The sequence below is a fragment of the Cyanistes caeruleus genome, chromosome 28 (assembly GCF_971803275.1).
Source record: "Cyanistes caeruleus chromosome 28, bCyaCae1.hap1.1, whole genome shotgun sequence".
NCBI lineage: Eukaryota > Metazoa > Chordata > Aves > Passeriformes > Paridae > Cyanistes > Cyanistes caeruleus.
The window spans coordinates 2,653,255-2,674,991 of NC_141728.1; the positions used below are offsets into that span (position 1 = coordinate 2,653,255).

Genomic DNA, 21,737 nt, shown 5'->3' on the forward strand with positions numbered 1-21,737 from the left:
GCTACCTCATACTGAGTTGTCTCTTGATTCCTGAACCCGTCTCCTGCAACTGAGAACAAAAAGAGTTCAATAAAATATTCTTCTCACAGGTGGCTGTTGGATCGCCTGGATGAAGGTACAAGGTGGCCCCCAGTAGCACAGCAGAGTAGAACACCCTGCTGCAGTTTGTTGGGGAGGATGAAACAGGGAAACCTTATGAATATGATTGTTTAGCAAAAGATTCTGAAAATATGAAGCCTAGAATGGAAATAGAAATGAAAGCTTGCTTTGAGTCATAAGATGCCGAGTACTAGTTAGTGTATAACCACAGAACAATAGCTTAGCCAGCTAAAGGAGAATCCCTGTTGATGAAACAATGTCCTTCTGCAGACAGAGAATCCAGAAGTCAAGCAGGAAGAGAGGAATTTGAAATGCTTTTACAGTTTGAAATGTAACACTGTATGGTAATGTAGTAATTCATAAAGACTATATGAAAATTCTTTAGTGGGTGTATCTTGCAGTGGTTGGTTATTGGGAATTAGAACATTCACTATGGAAAAGGATATAATGTATTGTAACAGGAACTTCACTCTTTTGTTCCCCCCTCTCTCTCTTTAAGCTCTCCTCTCTTGTCCTCCCCACTCTCTTACCCCTGGCTCTTGCTCTCCCCTCTCCAGTCTCTCTCCCTCCCTGACCATGTGTACGCCGAGGCTGGCAGCAGAAATGGGTCTCTTCCTCCCTCTACCCAAATAATAAATTGCTTATACCTGAACAGCTTGACCCTGGAGAATTCTCTCACTGCGAGCGTTTTGTACATCTATAGCAGTTCATGCTTTTCCTTAGACACCAGGGGAAGTGGGATGAGCTTTGGGGTTGTGATATGCTTTTCTCCCTCTGGAATAACCCTGAATGGCAGAGGGACTGTGGGATCAAAGCCCCCTCTGATCCTTTGGTGTTGGCCCTTGAGAAAGAAAATGAGGCCAACAAAGGGAAGCTCAAACGGTGCTGTTGGAGCTGCAGCCTCGGCCAGAGGTGCATCAGGCTGAGTAAGGCCTATCCAGCAGCAGCCCAGCAAGAACAGAACTGTACTCATTTAATCAGCCCTCCCTTTAGGAGGCAGCAGGAGGAAGAGGTGCACTTGGAAGCTCCATTTGCCCCTCTGCCCCCTCCACACCTGCAAGCTCCATTTCCCCTCCACCTCCTCCCGACAGCTTTAAGGGGGCATCAGCCCCAACACCCCCAGGTAGCCTGATTGCATCCCGGAGCAGAAAGCAGGGACTACAGGCACCCTTGTGGGAAGCAATAGGACCAGAAGGGACAATGGTAGTTAAGGAACCCTTTTCTCCTCTCGACACAGAGGTGTGAGAAAAACTCACAAAGAATTATCAGAGTGACCCAGTAAACACTGCCAAATGTTTATGATATATAGTCAAACAACATAACCCAGATTGAAGTGACACACAATTGTTATTAGATGCATTAACCAAAACTGAGAAACAATTGGTTCTAAAACCAGCAGGGGACCTGGCAAAGGACCATTATAAAACATTACAAATGGATGGAAAAGAATACATTCCTCTCCAGGACCCACCATGGGATCCAAATCAGTCGAGTGCAAGGAGAAAGTCAGAAAGCTGCCAGGAGTGGAGAGTGAAGGGAGTGGAGAGGGCTGGACCTGAAACCATGAACTGGGCAGCCTTATATGCAATCAAACAAGGTCCCTGGGAATCTCCCTGGGAATTCCCAGATCCTTGGAAGGACGTGATGCACAGACACACACCACTGGAGCCGGGCTCTGAAGTAGGAATACAGCAGCTAGTTCATCTATTTCTGGAACAATCCATGAGGGACATGAGGTGTAAACTCCAAAAGCTTTGGGGGGCAGATGGGTGAAACTTAGAAGCCTTATTGGAAGAGGCATGGAGAGTTTTCAGCAATTGAGAAGAGGGATATAAGCAAGAAATGGAAAAGCTAGTAGCAGGGCTACAGGAGGAAGGAAAAGGGAAAGGAAAGCACAGACAAGGACCAACCAAACGAGGCCCATCTCAACTGGGTAGAGACCAATGTGTGTACAGTGGAGAATTTGGTCACTGGAAAAATGAGTGTCCAAAGTAGAAGTGAGATGGCCAAAAGAAAGAAGGGAAAGGAGGGGTGGTTGCAGTCACACATCCACAAGAAGACTGAAGGGACCCAGGGAGTCCACCCCAACAGACCTGCTGGTTATAAAAATGAAACTGGGGGAACAAGACAAAGAAATAGAATTTTTGGTTGATACTGGAGTAACTTACTTGGTTTTAAATAAGGCCTTGATGCCTATGAATGATGAGAATTATGTTATGGTCAAAGGGTGTGGTAGTTTAGCATTTAGGGCAAGAAGTGGGAAACACCCACAGCAGTGATTCCTCTGAGAGAGGCTGTGGGGAGTTCCTTCTGTGCTTGAGATCAAGCCAATAGCTGGCCAGTTCTGACAACTGACAGCATTCTGCTCCACTGAAAAGTAACTTCACCTTTGGGAATGCCACCTTTTAAACACCCAAGCCCAGGAACTGGTCTCTTTCTTTGCAGCCTTGAAAGGCAGCAGAGCTGTGGTGTGGCTGGCCCCGCTCCCCCGTGGCCTGTGCGGCCTGGGGGGGCCTGGGCCGGAGCCCAGCTGCTCCCGGGGGGAGATGGAGACTGCGGGATCCCCCCCAGGCCAGGCCAGGCTCTGCTGCGGTGCTGGCTTTCCCGGGAAGCCCTCCGGGTCCCGTTCCAGCGGGGTGGCCAAAGCCCTTCCCAGGGGAGCCCCCGGCCCCCAGGCTGGGCCAGGCCACGGCTGATGACACTCGCCAACACCCCCCCTGCCCCCCGGCCCGCACAGACAGCTCCTGAGAGCTGGCACCAGCCACACCTGAAATCCCACACCACCACTGCCTGCCATGGCTTGGGACACATTTAACCCTTGCACTGCACACAGGAGACCTGCAGACTTTAATCCTCTCTCCAGGAAAAGAAAAGAACCAAGTGACACGGAAAAAGACAACATGAAACACCAAGGTCAGTAAAAGAAGGAATCAAGCCGCAGGTGGAAGGAGAATGAGGAGATGCTGTAATAAGCTGAAATAGTCTTTTGGTAGGATCATGGAGATGAATAATAATGTTCTGAAAAATAACACCTTTAATTTATGAAAGAGTATTGGGGGATTGAAGTATTCAAGCTGTAGATCTGGGCAAAGGTATCCATTGATGAAGCCAAGCAGATGTGGAGTAGCTGTGATCCCATGAGAGCTTGAACAGAGAGAGAGGGAGATGAGAGCTGATGAAGACCCTTTTCCCTCAGGGAGAGAAGAAGAAAACCTCTATTCTCAGAGATGAAGAGGACTTCTGCCTTTGAATAACTCATCCTTTAAATATACCCATTAGCTCATGGCCCACGAACACACGTCTGAGTGGTGTGAAAATGGGAGGAGAGGGCAGAGTTCGTGCCCGGGTGACTGACATGTGTAGAAATGAAAAGCCACGAGGAAACTACTTCTTGTGGAGAACTCTCCATGGCATGACAAGAGAAAACTCCTCTCCCTGCACAGACTGATGATCAGACAATTGTATAGCTGGCACTGCTTTAACATCCCAGGTTTTGTCTCTGCCCTGTCACTTGGGAAAGGAAAAGTTGGGTGGGGGGGGCAGGAAAGGTTTCTAAAGCTTTTATGCTTGTTTCTTATTCTTGTAGATCTGACCATAAAGTTTCTTTATTCCTTTTAAGTTTTAAGCCTGTTTTGTCCTTCTCCCAATCCATATCTCACCGCTAGAAAGAAGGAAGTACTCTGGTGATTTTAGCAAGAGCTAAAACCCACCACCCTCAGCCACTCCTGACAGGACTTGTGCTCCAGACCCCTCAGCAGCCTTGTTGCCCTTCTCTGGACACGCTCCAGCCCCTCCATGGCCTTCCTCAATTGGGGGCCCAGGACTGGACACAGCACTCGAGGTGTGGCCTCAGCAGCGCCCAGCACAGGGGAAGAATCCCTGCCCTGCTCCTGCTGGCCACACCATTCCTGATCCAGGCCAGGGGCCATTGGCCTTCTTGGCCACCTGGGCACACTGCTGCCTCATGTCCAGCCTGTGTCCATCAGTGCCCCAGCTCCCTTTCTGCCTGGCCGCTGTCCAGCCACTCTGGCCCCAGCCTGGAGCACTGCAGGCCTTGTTGTGGCCAAAGTGCAGGAGCCGGCACTTGGTCTTGTTCAACCTCACCTTGTTGGCTTTGGGCCCTGCATCCAGCCTGTCCAGCTCCCTCTGCAGAGCCCTCCTGCCCTCCAGCACATCCACACTCCCAGCCAGCTTGGTGTCAGAATGGTTCCATGAGGCCCTGCAGTGTCACAATGGTCTCCACGGTTCCATGACACTCAGTGGAGTCACAGTGGATCCTTGGTGCTTTGGGCCCTGCAGTGTTGGGGGGGTGAGCATGGTAACCATGGCATAAATCCACCCCGTAATGTCTGAATCAATGATTTCTAGGTGCTCAGTGATGCCCTGAGCAGTGGTACTAGACCTCCCCACAAGAAGAGCATTCATTCCCTCACCCACTGGACCAAAAGCAAAGGAACCCTGTGCATCCTGCAACAGTCCAACACACCTCTGTCCGCCATGCAGACATCAAGGCCTGCTGAGCTGGAGGTGCTGGCTATGAGCTGGCCAAGCAGACCTCCATCCAGACCATCCAGACCATCAATGCAGATACTGAAATCCACGCTGGCTGCTCTGACCCCTCGGCCATCCTGGAGGTGCCCTGTGATGGCACTCAAGGTGATCTGTTCCAAAACCTCACCAGGCACCGAGCTCAGGCTGACAGGCCTGGAGTTGCCCAGACCCTCCTTCCAGCCCTTCTTGTGGATGGGGTCACTCTGGCTAATCCAGTCCTCTGGGGCTTCCCTGGTCAGCCAGGACTGATGGTAAATGATGGAGACCAGCATGGGGAGCTCATCCACCAGCTCCCACATGCCCCTAGCATGGATCCCATTTGGTTTCACAGACACCTGTGAGCATCTGAGTGGCTCAGCAGGTCCCCAGCTGCTTCCTCCTGGATTACAGGGGGTCTGTTCTGCTCCCTGTGCCATCTACCAACTCAGGAGAACACTTGTCCTGAGGGCAACCTGTCTTATTGTTGAAAAGTGAGGCAAAGAAGAGCTTAAGTCTCTCAGCCTGTTCCTCATCTTTGATAACCTCATCCCCCCAATAAGGAATGGAGGTTGTCCTTACCCCTCCTTTTGCCATTCACGTATTTATAAAAACATATTTATTATCCTTCACAGAAGCAGCAAGATTAAGCTCTAATTGAGCTTTCACTGCTCTACTTTTCTTTCTGCAGCACCTAACGACATCTTTAAATATTTCCTGAGTTGCCTGTCCCTCTGTCCAAAGGTGATGGACTCTCATCTTTTTCCTGAGTTCCTGGAAAAAGCTCCATGCCCAGCCAGGCCAGGCATTTTCCTCACTACCTCACTGTTTGACACACAGGGACAGGCTGCTCCTGATCCTTTGAGACGTTTATTCTGGAAATGTGTCCATCCTTCCTGGACTTCTTTGTTTTTAAGGGCTGTTTCCTTTAAAAAAATCAGTACCTGATTCAGTTCTCCCCAAATCTGCATCCTGAATTGGCCAAAGTCTGCCCTCCATAATTCCAGTGTAGAAGTTTTGTTGCTGCCCCTCCTTCTGTCCCAGAATATTGAAAACTCCATTATTCCATGGTCACTGTACCCCAGGCAGCCTCTGACCACCACATCTCCCAGCAGCCCTTCTCTGTCTGTGAACAGCAGGAGACACAGCTTTCCTTGGCACTGGGAGTGTGCCCAAAATTCCCTAAAATCAAAACTGCTCGGCACCAATGCAGCATTGAGAAGCAGCATTCTTTATGTGGCCGGATGCTCGGGGGGACATCTCCTCTGAGTGGTGTGAAAATGGGAGGAGAGGGCAGAGATTGTGCCTGGGTGACTGCCATTTGTACAAATGAAAAGCCATGAGAAAACTGTTTCTTGTGGGGAACTCTCCATGTCATGACAAGAGAAAACTCCTCTCACTGCACAGACTGATGAAAAGACTATTGTATAGTTGGCACTGCTTTAACATCCCAGGTTTTGTCTCTGCCTTGTCACTTGGGAAAGGAAAAGTTGGGTAGGGGGTGGAAAGGTTTCTGTAGATTTTATTCTTGTTTTTTCTTCTTGTAGTCTTGTTCATTAAGTTTCTTTATTACTTTTAAATTTTAAGCCTGTTTTGTCCTTCTCCTAATCCATATCTCACAGGAAGAAAGAAGGAAGTACTCTGGTGATTTTAGCAAGAGCTAAAACCCACCACCCTCAGCCACTCCTGACAGGACTTGTGCTCCAGACCCCTCAGCAGCCTTGTTGCCCTTCTCTGGACACGCTCCAGCCCCTCCATGGCCTTCCTCAATTGGGGGCCCAGGACTGGACACAGCACTCGAGGTGTGGCCTCAGCAGTGCCCAGCACAGGGGAAGAATCCCTGCCCTGCTCCTGATGGCCACCCCATTCCTGATGCAGGCCAGGGGCCATTGGCCTTCTTGGCCACCTGGGCACACTGCTGCCTCATGGCCAGCCTGCTGTCCATCAGTGCCCCAGCTCCCTTTCTGCCTGGCCGCTGTCCAGCCACTCTGTCCCCAGCCTGGAGCACTGCAGGCCTTGTTGTGGCCAAAGTGCAGGAGCCGGCACTTGGTCTTGTTCAACCTCACCTTGTTGGCTTTGGGCCCTGCATCCAGCCTGTCCAGCTCCCTGTGCAGAGCCCTCCTGCCCTCCAGCACATCCACACTCCCAGCCAGCTTGGTGTCAGAATGGTTCCATGAGGCCCTGCAGTGTCACAATGGTCTCCACGGTTCCATGACACTCCGTGGAGTCACAGTGGATCCTTGGTGCTTTGGGCCCTGCAGTGTCACAGTGGATCCTTGGTGCTTTGGGCCCTGCAGTGTCACAGTGGATCCTTGGTGCTTTGGGCCTGTCGTGGTTTTAAACCAATAACTAAGAAAATTACTTATTTCTTGCTGTGAGATATGGATTAGAACAAGAGCAAAACAGGCATACAACTTAAAAGGGAAAAAAAAAGAAAGTTTATTGACAAACTACAATAATAAGAACACCAGAATAATCTTCCAGAAAAACCTTTCCATCCCCTATCTACCCACTATTCCCTTGTTCACATGACAACAGAGACAAAAAGCTCTGGAACTTTGATGGTTAAAACAGTCCCAATTCTTGCTACAGTCTCTTCACCAGTCTTTATAGAGAAACAGAAGTTTCTTCCTGTTAATTTATGGAGTTTCTCACAAGAAAACTATTTTTGTTATAGTTTTCCATTGCCCTAATGTTAGTTACCCAGAGCTGCTATTATTAGAGTTCACTCCTCCCATTTTCACATCACTCTGAAGTTTGTATGGGCCATGAGTCTAGGGATAACATTTTTAATGATAAGTTATTCAAAGGGAAAAAAGTCTTCATCATCTGTTTCTGTGAGCTTCACTAGAAAACAGTTTTCTCATTGCCTCTCAAGGCTTTTAATCTCCCAGCACTTCACTATACTATAATTACTCTTTACTCAAATTTACACTTTGAACACTATTCCTCTCTAGATCCTGTATCATGAATTAAAGGAGTTCTTTTCAGGACTTCATTGTCCATCTCCATAGTTTTAACAGGGAGATATTTCAGCTTAATTAAAGCATCTTCTTAATTCTCTACCATTCCTGAAGCTTCTTTTCTTTCCTGTCACTGGTAGTTTATAAAGTCTCTTTTCATGTTGATCTCTCTCTCTCTCTCTCTCTCTCTCTGGATAAAAAGATTAATCCGCAAGTCTCACCTGGGTAATGAAAGAGTTAAAATCTTGCCCAGGCTTTTGTAGATGGTTTGGGGATCTCTGCCGAACAGGAGCTGGAGCCATCTGCGATGGAAAGTTCCTCATGGCTGCTCTGGAGCGTGTAGTCGCTGTTCCAACCTGCTGCAAGTCCAGGGCCTCTCTCTTTCTTCACTGGGCAGTTTCTAGTGAATGTAGTTACAGCAAAACCTGCAGCCGAGCCAGAGATCGGCTCGGCCTGGCCAGAGCCCGGGGAAAACCTTCCCTAGGCCCCCCCATCTCCCGGCCGGGAGCCGCAGCAGGCCCGGCCCCATCCCCACCCGGCCGCATGGCCTGGGCAGGGACGGGAGGCCTGGAGCTCCGCCACCCTCCACAGCCAGGAAACAAAGAGAACCCAGAGAGCTCTGCTTTTACATCTTAAGGTAGGGTTCACAAGTTGATCCCACTTTTCAATGGCCTAAACTGCTGTCAATTCCCAGCAATGACCGATAATTGGTCAGGAGAAAAGACTCCAAGCACTTCCCAGCAACTCCAACTCCCTTAAAGGTAAAGTAACTCCATGACAACTATCATTCCCCTGTTTGAAAGCATTTTCACTTCACTGTAAGTGCAAATGTTTTCACTTGATAGAGTCCTTTGTTTCTGAGTTGATACTTGGTGTTCTTCAAATACTTGATTGATGTAAACGCTGTCCTGGATGTTGTCACGAACTGGAGAACCAGAAGATGGAGGGGGTGGATCTCGTGTCAGTGCCTTTATTATTTTCTGGTTCCAGGATGTTTTCTTCTGTATTTCTCCTTTTAAAATGCTGTAAACTAACCAAATTGCTAAAAATACAATTAGTAAGATTATCACACTCTCAATGATAGATTTAATCCATAAACTCACATTCTACCCTAACCCTTTGAAGATTTTGCCTAACCAACATGTGGTCAAATCCTTTTGCTCTTCCTGTGCTTCATGCTCTGTTTGTTGCAACTGATTGATTCATATTCTACATCTGCAGTCACATTCATCTCTAGTGACCACCAATACTGGCGATTAGAGATTTGTTTTCTCTTTTTTTGGGCTTTCATTAAGAGAACCAATGTATCTAACACCCTTAGCTTTCTCCGATTTTTTTCCTTCTGGGATTTTTTACAGGTCCATAATTTCAGTTTTCACAGGTAACAACATTGGTGATTCATAACCAACAATTAATTTTCTTTTGTGTATCATTTGTAAGCAGACAGCTTTCTGAATATTTTTCAGTAGTTGGTTTGGGGTACAAACTATAGCTATAGGGTCCCCCCTTTCCAAGGGGTTAAGGCCCTCTGCCCAATAAGCTGTGTGCTGAGTTAGGGACCATGGGTTATGTCTGTCTCCTGTTGTTAAAAATACTTCATGTCCCCAGTACCCACTGGATTCCTGTTCTCTCAATCGAATTTGATCACCTTCAGTGAGACACTCGGAATACGTATTCTGTCTCTGACTCGTGAGGGAGACACCCGTACTCCCTTTTTCCTTTTCTCTTTTTTTTCTATAATTTTTTTTTCTTTTTCTTTTTTTTTCTTTTTTTTTTTCTTTTTTTCTATTTTTAGTGGCTATGTGCGGATGGATATCCTTATCATTGATATAGTTATATTCTGTTTTAATTAAAAGTTTCAAACTAGGACAGCAGTGTTCCCCACAATTTATCCAAGTTAGCTCTTTTTGAGGGTAAATTTGATTAATGAGAGGGGTTTCCCTCTCTTGTTTCTTTTAGCAAGTCAGCATTTTTTGAATTTTATTATGGAGGGCTGCTCGCAACAGATTGATCTTACTTCTTTCTTCATCCAATTGTTTTTGCAAAATTTTGACTAGGTTTTGGAGGGAGTCTATTGTAGTTTTTTCCTCACTTCTTTACTTACAGCAAGTTTCTATAGCTGCTGTAAGACAAGCTCCTAAAACTGAGCAGAGTATAGTTTTATTTTTGCCCAGTTTAAATTTTCTTTCATGTTGTAAAGAACATACTCTATCAGTCACATTTTCCAAATTAAACCAATTACTGAGCACCAACTTTTCCCTCCTGGAGAAGGTCTGGCATTGTGTTTTGCTAACAGACCATAACATGCATAAAATGCAGTTTTAACTTTTGCACTGCTGTTTTCAGTCATTTTTACAAAGAGAAAAACCACTACAGGGAGGTATTAACTTAAACTATACACACACAGACACACTGCTTTTTGCTTCCCTGTATGGGTAAAAAGACCAAATCTGCTTGGGAGGCACTCCTTCAGTTTAAAATTCAGTTTGTCTCTTTGCTATACCAAGCAGTCAAAATTCATACACACAACAACAAAAACATTCCCGCCCTTTTGCACTAAGAGATCTTTTATGAAATTCTGCAGACAGAGCCTCAAGTGAGTGTGGGGTGCTTTTCACCTCGGCGTGTGCAGTTTGTGGGAGATTCGAGTCGCCCCCCCTTGCTTTCTAGACACCGCTCACTCTTTTGGGAGTGTCGGGCTGGGTGCGGCTGGAGCAAAACGTCCTTCCCCTAATACAGGCTGCACAACAAACCTGCAGCCCCTTCTGTCTGTCAGAAATCCTGTCCATGATTCCAATTTAAACGTCACGATTCGCTAACGCCAGTGGGACTCGTGACAGGTTAGTTTGATCTCAGAGTGCAAAAGGACACAAGGGGATTTCAGTTTAAATCATAACAACAATAATGTACCTTTACTTTAGTGCCAACAACAAGGGTTATGCGATAGAGGGGAGAGAGAGAGAGAGAGAGAGAGAGATAAGGAAAACAAAGTAAAGAAAGAGAGAAGAGGAGGTTATAGCTACCAACAGATGAGATGGGGTCGCTGGGGTCTTTTTCTGTGGGAGATCTCGCCAAAATTAACTTAGTCTTATGTAATTCTTCCCCAAAATTACCTTGTTTCCAATGTGCTAATAAGCAACCCAAAGGAGAAGTACCTGGTATGGGAGCATAGCAGCCCAAAACCCTTCTCCATGTCACAACTACAATACACCAAATGTCGAACCTGCGATGCTTTCACAGTCGTCTTATGGACGGCACCTGGGCATTACCAAGAGGAATTCCTTTAGCCCAACCACGCGCAGCTTTCGCCGCGTCTAACTGGCAGGCACCCAAACCAAAATAAAGCACCTTACCTTTCTCTCCCGGGGACGTTGTGAGCAGAGGAGACGCTCACGGCCGGATGGGCTCCCCGAGAATCCCTCGGTGCCGGCTGGAGCGTGATCGGGTCATGAACTCGCTCAGCAGCACTCACAGGGTCCCATCTGGGTCACCAAAATGTCAGCGTTCAGGAACACACATCATCACAGATTGATTATATGCAGGTGCTTTATTGAAGAGCTCTGGGTGTCAGGGGTGCACATACTCAAATCTGACCCATCTTGGTTTTGAACTGAACATGTTTTATACTCTATCATTATACAACTTATATATTAATTATTAAACTTACATTGTTTTATTGTAAGCATTGTTTTTACCCAAGCATGGATTTCTTGTGATCCCCCCCAGCCCCCTAACATTGTTCCTTATGTTCTTTAAACTATAATTATATCTGATCACATCTAACAATTGTATCATTTATCATATTCAGATTACACAGGTGCAGTTTGACCTGATCTTTAGCAAGCACAGGGCCTAACATTTCTCAGGGCCTACTTTTCCCAGGGCTTTCCAAACCTAACTTTCTTTCTAAGTCTCCAAATTTTCTAAGATTTTAGAATCTTAGAATAGATTTTACTATCAGCTTCACCAGGATTTAATTGAAATTTTGGAAAAGTAAAAATAGGAAATTGGCCCTCTTTATCAAGAAATTGCCTGAAATTGTTTATTTGGGTTGTATTGGATTAATTGAAATTGCTTATGCTTTGAAATAAGAAGTTGAATGTATATTTTAATTGAAAATTGATTCTTTGCTTGTTTTTCCTTTTTTCTTACCCTTATCTTTTTCCTGCTTTTCTTTTTCTGACTGATTTTCTGTCTCTGTTTTCCAGGGTATGCTACCAACCTTTGAGGAGACCTGAAGACTTCGCAACAACACTACAAAGGAGCCCTCCTGATGATGATGGTGAGTCACGGGGTGGTGTAAGAGACGTTCTGAAGTTTCCCTCATTTGCCTCACGAGCATGGCAAGAACAGAGACCGAGACCCTGAGGAGCCCAGGGGACTTTGTGCAGGGGTTCTGGCCTGGTTGAGGTGGATGCTTGCTAAGCCATTGTTTGAAGGGGTGCTCGACCTACAGCACAAGAGTGATTGTTTGCAGGTGTTTGCTGTGCTGCCACGGAACACTGCCTTCGTTCCTGCTGCTGAGCAGGGACTTGTGAGGAGTGGGGCCTGTTCAGTACCTCACACCTGCTTGCCAGAGCAACGGGTCACACCACAATAGCCTATACATCTCCCCACCTTTTGGCCAACTGCCCCTTGCCTTGAAACTTGAGACTATAAAGGTGACTTTTCTAAGTTGCTTTTGGAGAGAGAGATCCCCACGGAAGAAGACACGGGTGACCCCATCTTGTCCATTGGTAGCTATTACCCCCCCCGTTTTCTCTCTTTACTTTGCCTCTTTATTCCTGTCTCTCTTTCTCCTTCTCTCCTTCTCATCCATTGCATAACCCATGATGCTGGCACTAAAATAAAGATGCATTATTGCTGTTGTGATTTAAACTGAAATCCCTTGGTGTCCTTTTTGCACTCTGAGATCAAATGAACCTCTGACGACGCCCGCCTGTGTGAGCAGATTGTGACACATGTATACTTCAATGTGTGCACAAATGATGAATAAGACAATTTCTAGCATCTATGTTGTTCATCAGACCGGGCGAGATGTTAGGAAGGAAGAAAATTTAACAAAAATTTTACAGATATGAATGCTTACCGGAAGGTTCTCTAGAAATGAAAGCAAGCTTAGATATATAAAAAGATGTTTTTAGGGCCACTTATTGCTGAAACCACTGAGAGAACAAAGGTTTAGTCGAGTTGGAAGGTTTAGAACAAAGGTTTAGTCAGTTAGAAGGAGGTTTTATGGCTAAAGTCCAAAAGATTTAAGTGGTCTTCAAACAAAGCATGTTTTCTACCAAGTGAAAAAGCACAGGCAGACAGAAAGACATTTTTTACCAAAGCAAAAAGGATTTTCCACTACAAAACAACTTTGAAAATTTAACATGTAATTACTAACTCAAATGATTAGTTAGTCACTAACATAGTATGGTAATTTCAGCAGTTTTGATAGAATATATGTACATGTAAAGGTATTGTGTATGATGCTGATTGGTTGTTATGCAATGATACAGACAGCAAAAGAAAGTGATATAATGCACTGTAAGCAGAACTAAGTGGGCTTCAGGACACAGGGCTTGCCTGTAGCCAGCAGCTGTAGGCTGACCCACGACCCCCTGCTGTAATCTAGTCAATAGAATACACAGCATTCTAAAGAAGAGCCATCTGAAGTCCCCATCTCTCTGCTGGCTCTAACAGTTCTGCCCTCTTCCTGATCCTGTCCAGGGATGGAGCATTGCTGTGCTTTCAGGAAGCTGTTCTAGAAAGACTCAGGCATTCCAAGATCCTTTGCCCTCTGTGCATGCTTGCCACAGAATCCCTCACAGCCGGCTTCAGGGCATACTCAGCTTGGCTCTTCCAAAATCCAAGGCCTTCAGGGTGCTCAGTTAAACCTTTAACTCCACAGTGCTGTGGAACTGGACCTTCAGCACAGGGACCTTTCCAGCCTGATCTGTGCTCGTTCCTCTGCATCTCTGCACAAAACACAGCGCAGGAGAGAACGGCAGGAGGGGCCTGAGTGTCACAGTGCTCTGGATTTGTGACCCTTCAACTCCACAGAGATGCAGGTAAAGTGAAAAAGGCAAACTGTTTATTGATGGGATGCGAAGCAAAGGGATGAGCTGAGGGGCAAAAAAGGGGATGGGCAAGGTCTGTGGGCTGGAAGAAGGGAGCTGTCTTAAGGGAGGGAGAGTGGAGGGAAAAAGAAGGGATGGGCAGTGTCTGAGGGTTGCAAGGAGGGAACTATCAGAATGGAGGGAGAGTGGAGGGAAAAAGAAGGGATGGGCAGTGTCTCAGGGCCGCAGGAAGGGAGCTATCAAAAGGGAGGGAAACTGGAGGGAAAGAGAAGGGATGGGCAGTGTCTTAGGGCTGCAGGGACAGAGCTATCTAGAGGCAGGGAGAGGGCTGAAGCCATGCGAGCTTCCCACAGGCTCAGCTGGGCCAGTTGCCAGCAGTGCCTGGAGCTCCAGCTGGCCTCTTCTGGTCTCAGTGTAGCCTCATCATCCGTAGCATCTTACATGAAGACTGGTTTCGTAAGCCAGCAGACGAGCGTAATTCTGCAGTTCTTTCAATAAACGTCTGCTGAAGAACTGTGTTTCTCTCAGAAGGGTTGTCATCTCTTTTTAGAGCTTGAAGTGCTGGAAGAGAGGGGTACAGGGCCACGATCAGAGCCCAGATCTGTGGGAATCCTAGGAGAAAGTCCTGCCAGAGCCATCCCAGCCTGCTCTTGCCGTGGCCACAAGAGTGAAGAGGCCAACAGGATCAGCTGCAAGGTCCTGGTCACGAATCCACACCCCACCCAAATCCCTGCCCCATGTCGCTGAAATCTGTGATATTCCCACACCACCAAGGTGTCCACACAGGGAGAGAAGCCCTCTGAAGCCGGGGCACGGATTACAGCTCCCTGCCCGGGCATTGCAGATCCCCCAGTGCCAGCCCCTCACTGCCATCCCTCACTCACCCGCGATGAGGACCTGCAGCTCTTCCTGCTGCCCCCTCAGCTGCTCCCCGGCCATCCCTGGGAACACAGAGCCTGTCAGGGCCCCAGCGGCACAGCTCCCTGCCAGCGGCGCTGCAGCCCTGTGGCCACACGGCCTCCTGCCCCGGCAGGGCTCAGCCCGGGCCCTTGCCGCATCCTGACTCAGCCCAAGGGCACGGCTGCCAGAGGCCGGCAGCAGCAGCCCCGAGGGCAGCCGGGGCTCCAGGGCGCCGGGCCCGGGTGTCGCTGCCGGGGCAGCAGCCGGGGCTGGGGCCGAGCTGTGGCGGGGAGGGAGCCAGCCCGGGTTCGTGGCTCACCGAGGAACCTGACGGCCGCCTCTCGCAGCGGCTCCTGTGGGCTGTCCAGGTACGGCAGGGCCCGGCACAGGTGCTCGGCTGCTCGGTTCTTGTCCTGTGCCAGCTGGAGAGAGCGGTAGAGGGAAGGGTTGGCGCGGGCTCTGCCCCTCGGCCGGGCGCTGCTGCCTGCGGCCAGCCCCGGCCTCCCGTGCCCGCCCAGCCCTGAGGCCCGGCCAGCAGCCGCTGGCGCCGGGCTCTGGAGGGGGCAGAGAGCCGGGAGCTGCCCGAGGAGCCGCGCTGTGTCCCTGGCCCGCAGCCCCACTGGGCTGTGGCTCCATCGGCAGCCGGCTCGGGGCCACAGGAGCCTGGAGACGAAGCCGTGCGTCCCAGGGAAGGGAGCGGCGTGTGGGGCACAGGCTGGCACCCCTGGGTGCAGCACTGGGCAGGGGCCACAGCTGCCAGCCCCACACACTGAGTGCTGGGGGCTGGGAGCTTCTCAAGACTGGGCTTCTCCAGGCTGTTCTTACCAGACGCTCAGCAAACTTTGACAGCTGCTCCTTCCTCACCAGCCGCTTCAGATTCCTCCTCTTGAGGAACTCGGCCACACGAAGCAGCGTTTCCCGAGAGGCCTGGAGAGCAGCAGAGATGCAGAGATGGCACTGCAGCCCAGGGCACAGGACTCTTGTCTGGGTGACAGGGCCCCGAGGAAGCCGCAGCCTGGGAGGTTCCAGGACAGGTGGAAGCCGATGCCCCTCCCAGGGATGCACCGGCATCACAGCAAACCTCACCTTCGCCACACGCCGGTTCTCATCATGGCAGTGGATGAAGAGTGGAATCAGGCTCTGGTCCAAAATCTTCTCCAGGGGCTTCTTTCCCTCGTCCACTACCAAGTCCATTGCCTTGAAGAAGAGGTCAAGGGAGAGCAACTGCACATGGCTGTGGTCCTGGAGGAAAAGAAGAGAAGAAGACCTTAATACCAATTCCTCCAGGCTCAGCTGGGCAAAGGCCCAGAAATCTGTAAGACACAAAGTTTCTGGGCAGCATCCAATGCCCGTGGCTGGGGACACAGAGCCTTACGTGATCAAAGAGCAGCAGGAGTGCCTGAGCCAGCTTTGGGGCAGTGGTGCTGCATATCATGATGTCTTTATTGTTGAGCATATTGATGAACACATGGAGGGCCATGCCAACTACATCTCCATCTGCATCAGCCAGCAGGTCCTGAAGGCTTTGAGAGAGGCTGCACATTCTTATGGCCTGTTTGGAACACAAGGCAGTGCTGGGAAGCCCTGAACGGCTGCAGCGCCAAGACCACCCTGGCACTGCAACCCCACCCTGCTGCTGCTGGGCCCAGAGGCCAAAGTCCTGTCCCAAAGCACTCAGGCAGGTGAGGCAGGAGAGCTGGGAGCAGCTGCCTCAGCTCCTGAAGCCCAGCCAGCCCAAGGGGCTGCTTTGCCCAGCACAGCTTCAGCCGCTGCCCCGTTCTCACCATCGAGGGATCCTTGCTGAGCACCACGAGGCCTCTGAGCGCCAGGCGACGCCTCTGCCTGCACTCGCTCTGCAGGTGCCTTGACGCGATCTCAAGGACACCGTCACCGTATTTAGTCAAATCCAAGCACTCGAGGACCTGAAAGGCACCGGGCAGTGAGAGGGGAGCCGGCCGGCAGGAGCCTGGAACTGCGCAGGGCTGGGCCCAGGCAGCAGCACAGGGCGCGGGCACCGTCCCAGGCAGCTGCGGCTATGCAAGGGGACAGGGCTGGCAGGCAGCTCAGCGAGGGAGTGCTGGCCATTGGGCTCACCTCCACAAGGAATGCCATGAAGGACAGATCACAGCATGGCTCCTCCCTTCTGAGTGACTTGAGCAGGTCGAGTGCAATATGGGAACAGAAGGGGATCAAGCCACGGCGCATCTCCCTGTCAGGGGGAAAACGGCACCAAGACTCTGATATGGGGGGAGCACAGACCTCTCCCAGGAATGACTCACAGAGATCTGGCCTTTCCCCAGCATCCCTGGAGGGACCGCGGGTGCTTTGGGAAGTGGCTCCTTTTGGGCACCCTCCTCTCTCAGCCTTTTCCAGTCTGCTCAGCCATCCCTCAGTGACGAGGCCCTCTGGCCAGGACCACAGGGACTGTGTGAGACACCCCAGGCACAGGGCACAAGTTTCAGAGGCAGCTGGGAGAAGTGAGGCTCACCTGGCCAGCAGACCCACGGCATAGTGCTGGGTGTCAGCACAGAGGAGCGTGTCCCAGCCACGCTTGCGTCCCATTTCCATGACCACGTTGTCACACCGCAGTCGGCAGAGCAGAGATTTCATGACCTGCACTGCAAACCTGTGTGCAGAGCACAGCCCAGGTCACACTGGGTGCACTGGTATCAGCCACAAGGGCGTGGGAAGGACAGGAGGACTGGCACCTGTTGGCGTTGCTGGGAAGGCGGTGTTGCTCCCGGCAAGCTTTCCAGAAGCTGTCAGCTTCCACTGGTGGCATCTGCTGTGTGGTGATGACAACATGGAACAGCAGAGCCACAAACAGGCGGGCGGAATAAAGCATCATCGCCTCGTGGCACTGTGGCATCTGGACAATCATCCAGAGCACCAGAGTTGCCTGCAAAAGAATCACACCAAGACAGCGCTCAGTGCCGAGGTGTCCATGGGGCAAAGCCCGAGGGGAGACGCGCGGGGAACAGCGGGCCCGGTGTCCCCTGAGCCTGCCCCTGGCCCAGGTTTCAGCCCAGCGCCTTCGGCAGGAAGAAGATGGAGAGCTCCTGGGGAAGCAAGCTCCAGGTGATCATCTCCAGAAACTCACACTCAAGGGCAAAACGTCCTTGTTGTCCCCATCAGAGGTGCAGGTGCTGCAAAGGGGCCAGTTCTCCATCACACAGAGAAGTGTTGGCAGCACTTTCTCAACTGTTGGTCCCGATGAGGCTATGGTTTGCCACATCATGGCAGCAGCTCTGTGGGATCAGAGCTCTGTGTCAGGGGTGTCTCAGTGACATTGCCATGCCCTGTGTAGCTGTGGGGTCTCAGGGGACAGAGCCTCCGTGCCCTGAAGGGCAGGGAGGGAGCATTGGCAGCAGCATCAGGACACAGAGGGGCCCGAGGCTCCTGGACCTCTCTGCCTGTTGGGCAGAGCCCACTGGACAGGCTGTGCAGGGCGATGGGCCCTAAAGGCCGGTGAGCCCTGAGCTCTCAAGGCACGTGGGCCCCATACCTGTCACACGATGGGGCACAGCGCAGGAGGGTCAGCACCACATCGACCGGGTGTTCTTCAGCCAGCCTTATTATGTCAATTTTCTGCCTGACATCCACAGTGACATGGGACACCAGACTCTGGTGAATGTTCCTCACAGTAGATGGCACCTGGAGGAGGCATGGGGAAGACATGGAGTGCTGTCCAAGGCAGCAACTTCCCCAGCTTCCCCAAGAAGTGCTTCCCTTCCCGTCATGTTCTGCTGGCCTCAAAGGCTGACGGGGCCCTGTGGATGTGGCTTGAAGGGCCACAGGATCCTGGGAGACCTCCAGTTCTGGCCCCTGGCTGGCTACCTGCTGGTCAGAAGCAGCAGCTCTCTTGTCAATGATGTCAGAAGACACACGAGGGTCCTTGAAATAATCCCATACGAGCTCTTGGCTAATAGTGGGAGTGAGTATCCTGTTGGTATCCGAAATGCCCTGAGTCTCTCCAATGTCATCATTTGGAATGGCCGTGCCCTCAGTCCCTGACATGTCAGCCTCTGCCCTGTCATCCTTCACTGCAGCATCAGAGTCTTGTGAGGGCTCAGCTGAATCTGGGCTGACATCAGGCTCTGCCTGGAGCTCGGTCAGCCCGGAGTCAGGCTCAGCTGTGCCCTCAGTTGCTGCTGTGTTGTTCTTTCTACGCCCAATGCGCAGGAACTTGCGGAACCTCTGTGCAGAATGAACAAAGGATAGGGAAGAGAGGCATGTTCCATGGAGTGCTGCAAGTGCAGAGCTGGGCTGAGCAGTGACAGCAGGCCCAGCCCAGGTGGGGATGGCTGCAGGTACCTTCAGCGTTCTGCGGAAGCGGCCACGGGCAGGCTCCTGTTCTGGTCTCTCGTCCATGGCTGCATCTGTCAAAGAGCAGCCAGAGCTGAGGGGCTGCGGGACAGGCCGGAGAACACAGCCCAGTCCTGCACTCCCCAGTCAGGGACAGCCCTGAGGTGGCTCAGGGGATGGAGCAGGGCCACTGGCAGGGGTCAGCCCCAGCCCCTCTTCTGTCTTGTCCTTGGGCATGTCCGGAGTGGAGGGGAGGGGAGGGGACGGGACGGGACGGGACGGGATGGGACGGGACAGGACGGGACGGGACGGGACGGGACGGGACGGGACGGGATGGGATGGGATGGGATGGGATGGGATGGGATGGGATGGGATGGGATGGGATGGGATGGGATGGGATGGGATGGGATGGTGCAGGGCCTGGCTGGCTGCAGTCATCAGCCCTGTGGCCCAGCTCTGCCACTCACTATCCTGCAGTGGTTGGAACTGCTCCAACCCAGCCCCTCTTCTGTCTTGTCCTTGGGCATGTCCACAGGGGAGGGGAGGGGAGGGGAGGGGAGGGGAAGGGAGGGGAGGGGAGGGGAGGGGAGGGGATGGGATGGGATGGGATGGGATGGGATGGGATGGGATGGGATGGGATGGGATGGGATGGGATGGGATGGGATGGGATGGTGCAGGGCCTGGCTGGCTGCAGTCATCAGCCCTGTGGCCCAGCTCTGCCACTCACTATCCTGCAGTGGTTGGAACTGCTCCAACCCAGCCCCTCTTCTGTCTTGTCCTTGGGCATGTCCACAGGGGAGGGGAGGGGAGGGGAGGGGAGGGGAGGGGAGGGGAGGGGAGGGGAGGGGAGGGGAGGGGAGGGGAGAGGAGGGGAGGGGAGGGGAGGGGAGGGGATGGGATGGGATGGGATGGGATGGGATGGGATGGGATGGGATGGGCTGGGATGGGATGGGATGGGCTGGGATGGGATGGGATGGGATGGGATGGGATGGGATGGGATGGGATGGGATGGGATGGGATGGGATGGGATGGGATGGGATGGGATGGGATGGGATGGGATGGGATGGTGCAGGGCCTGGCTGGCTGCAGCCATCAGCCCTGTGGCCCAGCTCTGCCACTCACCATCCTGCAGTGGTTGGAACTGCTCCAGCTCTTCAGGCTGCTGTGCTGGGGCAGCTCCAGGGGCTGTCTTTCTGTTCCCTCTGAACACTTGGAACAGGTTGAGGAATCTGCCCTCCATGACACAATCTGGCCTTGGAGGCACCTTAAAGAGAGATGCCTTGGGTAATCTCTGAGTCAACAAGTCGTGCAGTTGTGCCTTGAAGGCACCCTGCGAGAGAGAAGCCTCAGGAAGCCTACAGGACAGCAAGTCCTGCAGTCGGGTCTCGAGGGCTCCTGCCACAATGACTGGAGACTCCTCGTAAATGACTGTGGTCACCAGGTCCCACAGTCTCACCTTGAGGACAGAGGCCAGAAGGATGGGAGATGCCTCAGAAAAGCTCCAGGTACCAAGTACCGGAGTCTGGCCTTGAAGGCACCTGCAAAAGAAAAGTCTTGGGAAGGCCACGGGCCACCAAGTCCCGCAGTCTTCCCCCACAGGCACCTGCAAAAGAAAAACCTCGGGAAAGCCACGGGCCACCAAGGCCCGCAGTCTTGCCACGAGGTCACCTGTAGGAGTAAAGTCTTGGAAAAGCTCCGGGTCAGACACAATCGAGTGCGCTGTGCAGGGGCTCCTGACAGCACCGCTCTGGCGCGTCCTGTCCCGTCACGTGCACTGGGCACAGTGGCGTTGCCCTGTCACCGCCAGCCCCTATGTCACCACATGTCACAAAGGGCCCTTGGACACCCTGTCCCTTTCCATTCCACGGTTACCATGCTGCGCCGTGTCACAAAGGGCCCATGAACGCACTGCCACCTGCCCTGGTTCCACCCCCATCCCCCCCAAAGTGGCCCAGGTTTAAAGGAATCCCTTGCCCAAAGTGTCTAAGACAGCCCGACAGGATCTTTAGGAACGCCTCAAACCATCAGCAAACGCTGCCCTGCTCTGCAGGCTCAGGGCAGCAGAAGGAGCCCCCAGGGCTGCCAACACAGCCACAGCAGGAAGGGCACAGGGCCTTGTACAGAATCTGCACAGGAGCCTGGCAGCACTGAAATCAGCAAGTGTGGCAGAGTCCCCACCGAGGCAGACCTGCCACCCCAGCCGAGCCCTGGCAGTGCTGGTGCCCTTCTCCTGCCCCAGAGACCTGTGCCCCTGGGGGGCTTCTGTGCCAGAGGGCAGCCAAAGCCCAGGTGCATTGGGGACTGGACTCCTTCCTGCAGGGGTCTTGGCAGGAGCATCTGGAACAACTGCTGGCAACGCTTAGCCTTGGTCAGATTATTACATGTTGGAATTATTTTCCCATTGAAGTCATTTCCTGCAGCTCAAAAACATCTTTGTTGGGAAGGCACAGAAGGATCTGGCATTTAAGGACCCTCAGTTCATGAGAGCTTTACTTCCCCGTTGCTCAACTCAAGAAGTTCCAAAAAGTTGCAGACTTCACCAATTAATTGGAATGACCGGAGAATTTGAAAGATCTGCAAGTTTGCTTCCCATCTCAAAGCAGCAAGTCCTTTGCCTTAACATCATCCATTGAGAGTCACTTTACAAAATGTAACACTACACAGAGGCTAAAAAAAGGCCATTCTTTGGTTTGCAAACCTTTGGTTTTCTATGGAGGGATGATAATATCTTAATTCTCTGAAGGATTAAAGCTCTCAAGGAATGAAAGTCCACTCAGTATTACAAAAGTAGTCCAGACAATTGAGTAGATTGCAAAAAGGCTAATCCTGCCCCTGGTACAGATATCTAGGTGGCCAATAAATTACAGCTCTCCCCTCT

General features: G+C 51.4%; 3 protein-coding genes across 11 annotated transcripts in view; 1 reads left to right on the top strand and 2 right to left on the bottom strand.

The window, feature by feature from the left end:
- Positions 1 to 21,737, top strand: part of LOC147649038 (olfactory receptor 14J1-like) — a 122,617-nt gene that overhangs the window by 91,893 nt on the left and 8,987 nt on the right. The gene's annotated exons all lie outside the window — the stretch shown is intronic.
- The window catches only part of LOC147649040 (uncharacterized), a 636,047-nt gene that overhangs the window by 61,347 nt on the left and 552,963 nt on the right, over positions 1 to 21,737 (bottom strand). The window lies entirely within an intron of this gene.
- On the bottom strand, positions 13,647 to 20,644 carry LOC147649041 (maestro heat-like repeat-containing protein family member 7). Its single transcript, XM_086864968.1, has 16 exons — positions 20,316 to 20,644; positions 19,982 to 20,123; positions 18,869 to 18,933; positions 18,392 to 18,751; positions 18,060 to 18,208; positions 17,655 to 17,802; positions 17,263 to 17,453; positions 17,043 to 17,180; positions 16,649 to 16,763; positions 16,339 to 16,476; positions 15,930 to 16,106; positions 15,641 to 15,796; positions 15,380 to 15,481; positions 14,874 to 14,976; positions 14,539 to 14,595; positions 13,647 to 14,215 (listed from the first exon to the last, which is right to left on the bottom strand). Exons 2-16 carry the CDS (start codon positions 20,097 to 20,099, stop codon positions 14,064 to 14,066), a joined length of 2,169 nt encoding a protein of 722 aa, XP_086721094.1. The 5' UTR covers positions 20,100 to 20,123; positions 20,316 to 20,644; the 3' UTR covers positions 13,647 to 14,063.

Excerpts from the sequence above, each read along its gene's own strand:
- LOC147649041 (XM_086864968.1), bottom strand. The coding sequence starts at position 20,099 with ATGGAGGGCAGATTCCTCAACCTGTTCCAAGTGTTCAGAGGGAACAGA. Across the intron at positions 16,477-16,648 it reads TCATGGCATTCCTTGTGGAG|GTCCTCGAGTGCTTGGATTT; the intron begins GTGAGCCCAATG and ends GGTGCCTTTCAG. Across the intron at positions 14,216-14,538 it reads GCTGCAGGTCCTCATCGCGG|CACTTCAAGCTCTAAAAAGA; the intron begins GTGAGTGAGGGA and ends CCTCTCTTCCAG.